General features: G+C 35.9%; 1 protein-coding gene across 1 annotated transcript; it reads right to left on the reverse strand.

The window, feature by feature from the left end:
- Positions 1–569: 569 nt before the first annotated feature.
- Positions 570–3,813, reverse strand: LOC134251394 (cleavage and polyadenylation specificity factor subunit 6-like). The gene is made up of 6 exons (XM_062733791.1): positions 3,393–3,813; positions 3,182–3,252; positions 2,748–2,805; positions 1,913–2,361; positions 1,520–1,564; positions 570–1,146 (listed from the first exon to the last, which is right to left on the reverse strand). Exons 1-6 carry the CDS (start codon positions 3,720–3,722, stop codon positions 1,089–1,091), a joined length of 1,011 nt encoding a protein of 336 aa, XP_062589775.1. The 5' UTR covers positions 3,723–3,813; the 3' UTR covers positions 570–1,088.
- Positions 3,814–4,062: the final 249 nt, after the last annotated feature.

Here is a 4,062-nt window from a genome sequence, read left to right on the forward strand (position 1 = left end):
TGAAGGCCTGAGTTATAATTACCTCATTTGATAATTTAACGAGATGCTGCCGCAGACATAATAAGCTTGGAGTTGTAACAAAAGAACAGCTGATTCAAAATCTGTTAAATCACCTAAGCTTAAAATATTCGGAAACCAGCGATTTACTGGACACTCCACATATTACATACATGTATGTAACTATTAATTATGGAGTATGTAAATAAATATTCTACTTGATTGCGACATATTTCGGGGTCTGAAAAAGAAAGTGTAAAATGATGATTGACTGTGACGTATTTATTTGCCTTCTTCAAGTGTCGAATTCCCTATTAATTTTCTTTATTTTAAAATCGTAAATATATGGCGATATCGTATGTTTGTATTTTAAACATAATGTCCCTATTCAGTTTCTTTGCGCATTACTACTTCCGATAAGTATAGAATAAGATAAATAAAAGATATTGATACTTTTACCAAAAATCATCCGAGTAACCGGGTACTCGATCGGAAGATGAAGCGAGTAACTGGTTACTAAAAATCGTCCGATTTGCCAACACTACATAAGACTCTTCATTACAAAGGAATAGTCTGGTATTTATAAAATTTATTTCAAGAGTAAATGTTATTCATTCATATATACATTGCATAAAATTACATAAAATATAAAGTTCATATTACAAAATATTAAAATATGATATCCTACTAAATTGGAATGGGAATGTACATAATGATTTGTGTGTCTGGAATGTTATTTTCAAAATGTTACAAAAAATGTTGCCTTTCACCTGTACTCAAAAATTACATGCAGAGTTCAGATCCTAACTAGTACATTTATATATTGATCACTTTCAAATACTCTACAGATAAATATAAGCATATGCATTCCTTCCAATCAAGGACCCACCTAGGGGGTGCAAAATAGTTGCTTTTGAGCTCCAACATAGTAAAACTTATAGCCACTTTTGTCATGAATAATTTTTTTCAAGATTATAGTGATCTGTGTAGAAACTGTCAAGTACATATGATACTGAAGTTGATCCAGGCTATATCAATGGAATAATGGCACAGGTTACATGATGAATGGAGAACATTGAAACTAGGAATGCTTAGAATGAAGATTCATCTCCTTCGTGCATGTCTTCAAGCTTTGTTTTAGGCATGTTCCTGGATGAAAAAAAAATCAAGAAATCGTATATACATATGAAGTCAGCTAAGAATTAATTAATTCTATTTAGATGTAATCTCAGCAAGATTCATAGGGACTAGACATTTTGGTCTAGTGTCCCTGCATGTCTGTCATACAGACACCAGACCAAAATTTTAAGTCTTTATGAATCTCGACAAGATTAATGTACACATGTAGATGTATTCGATCACAAAATATAATTTGAAAACAAATCAAACATAACTTAATTCTAATACAATAGTTCAATAAATATTTGAAATGTAAAGTCAGTCTTTATTATTTACAATGTGTACATTTCTACCAGAAAATAAACTGCCACTTGTGTAATTTTCCTATTTAAATTGAACATACCTATCATCTGGAGGACGCCTCCTGTTTCTGTCCATCTCAGCATACCTGTTATGCAAACACACAATAATAGTTCAGATACATACTTTATAAACACAGCACCAGGGTGGCTTTACAATTAGAATGGTGAAACAAAGCATTGTTCAAATGAAGTGATCTTTGCATTGCATTAAAAAATATCACCATACCATTTACACAAATTTTGACATAAAATGAACTTAACAGTAAAATTTAAAAAAAAGATGCAGATGAAAATTTGTATCTCAGATACCACAGGTATGTTCAAGTATGTTGAGAGTCCAAATCATCTGTTCAGATTTGACACTCTTTTTAAACAATCAGCATTTCACTATATAGAAGAGTTCAATTGTTTTCAATCTTAAAAAAAGATTCTACCTGTCATCAGGGGGTGGACCATCTCTATATCTGTCACTAGGGGGTGGAGCATCCCTGTATCTATCGCCAGGGGGTGGTCCATCCCTGTATCTATCACCTGGAGGTGGACCGCCCCTGTATCTATCATTAGGTGGGGGTCCTCTTCTTTCCCTTGGGGGGCCATCTCTGTACCGATCATCAGGGGGAGGTCTCCTGGAACCTGGTTCCCTGAATCCATAAGGAGGTGGACGGCCGTCTTCACCTGGTGGTGGTGGCCCGTATCTTCTTCTGTCGTCTGGTGGACCGTTCCTAGGGCGACCCGAGGGTCCTCTACGATCAGGAGGAGGTCTCCTACCATCAGGAGGACCCCGCCTGCCATCATAGGGAGGAGGTTCTCCATAGCCACGGTTATCGAACCCACCTGGACGTGGACCTCTTCTTGGTCTTCCATCTGAGGTGTATGATATAGGCTAAAAAAACAAATAGCAGTACATCAGTATTGAATTTATCCCCCCCCCCCCAAAAAAAAAAAACCAACAACCCCAAAAACTTGTCTTGTTTTCATTTTGTATTAAATGAATGCCTTGTACGGTTATGATATCAGGGATACAGGTCAGATGGTCACTAAGGTATATACAATTTACAATTATGTTATGACAAACCCACAAATCAATATATCACATACATATGTTAGAAAATAGGGGGAAATATTGCTTGGCACACTTTTTCTTCCAAATCAATTTGTTCAAGGTAAATGTATATCACTGTGGGTTGTGAGGGTATACACCACCTGGCTTGCCATATAATGATAACCCCCTGCCCATTGCCAAATAGCAGTGAGTACTGTATTAAATACCTGGTAGGGTTTTGCTTTTGTTGGTTTCTTTGGAGCTGTACCAGATTTCAGCTGTTCCCTAAAAAAAGAAAAGCTTAAAGTTTACAAAATATTCAAAAAATGTTTTCCTCAATTGCCTTTAATGATCATGGGAATTAACTTAAAATATTTTCTATTTTTCAATATAATTATATAAAATACATGATAACTGTCTTGCAATATTTAAGTGATATTTGGGCAAGGGTTAGAAAACATGATAGAGGGTGAGGCTTGCTGAGTTCTCTATCACACATTCGACCCGAGCCAAAATATGGCTTATATTTCAAGATAGGTTTTACGTACTTTGTTTATTTTAACTGAAATGGTAATGGATTAAATGGACAGTATAAGCAAACATGGATATATTGGGTCCCGTGCATATGTAAACCAGGAAATACATCTGAACTCCAGCTTACCTTGTGGTTTGTTCGAAAACGAGTCTGCTCTTGTGGCACACTGCAACACCATAATCACCAATGGGACGGAACTGAAAAATACAAATTACAGAATTAATGGACTTCCATAACCTTTGAATTGATCTGTAGGATCAGTAGTAATCAGTCCCAAAACTACTAAACATTCATCTCCTTTTCTATAAAATATAGGCCTATTATAGTTATGACTTACCACTAGATCGCGTCTGTAGGCATTGGCTCGTCTTTTGGCCTGCACAACCAGGGCTGCGGCAAATCCTGCTAGCATAAATGCAAGGATTACGAAAAATGGTCCAAGGAACTGATCGTCCCAAGAAATGAGGTAAACATGACGAGTTCGTAGCGTTATCACTAGAATTCCAACAATAGCGGAAATGACTCCAGCTAGGAAACTAGCCACCGCGATCTGGGCGTAAAATCGCCCTGGTCCCAGGAAGATGCCATTTAATTCCCCCCTTATTTGATGCTGGACAAAGTCATGATACGCAATAACAGTATCCTTATCTATTTCTTTCTCCTTCATGGTAAAATATTCTTATTTATCGCATCTTCAAATTTACTTTACCTTCACTTCCGGTAAAAAATAAAAACTCCGAAGTTTGAGTCACACCTGGGGCATGCGCAATGAACGTTTACCTGGAGCACAGGTTATGGAAGCTCATACGCGTCATAACTGTGAAATAAAATGGACTTATTTTATTAGGGTCCCTGCACAAGTTATTTACACAAAATTTACTTCATAAATGCTATAATATATAATATACTATAAAATTTTCAGTAAAACAACCAAAAAGTCACATATAATTATGTGCCATAAAAAATTAAGAAAAATTCTTGAAAAATAAAAAAAAATATATTTTCCC

Source organism: Saccostrea cucullata, unplaced genomic scaffold, assembly GCF_032062105.1.
Source record: "Saccostrea cucullata isolate Sc308-1 unplaced genomic scaffold, CSIRO_AGI_Scuc_v1 ctg197, whole genome shotgun sequence".
Classification (NCBI taxonomy): domain Eukaryota; kingdom Metazoa; phylum Mollusca; class Bivalvia; order Ostreida; family Ostreidae; genus Saccostrea; species Saccostrea cuccullata.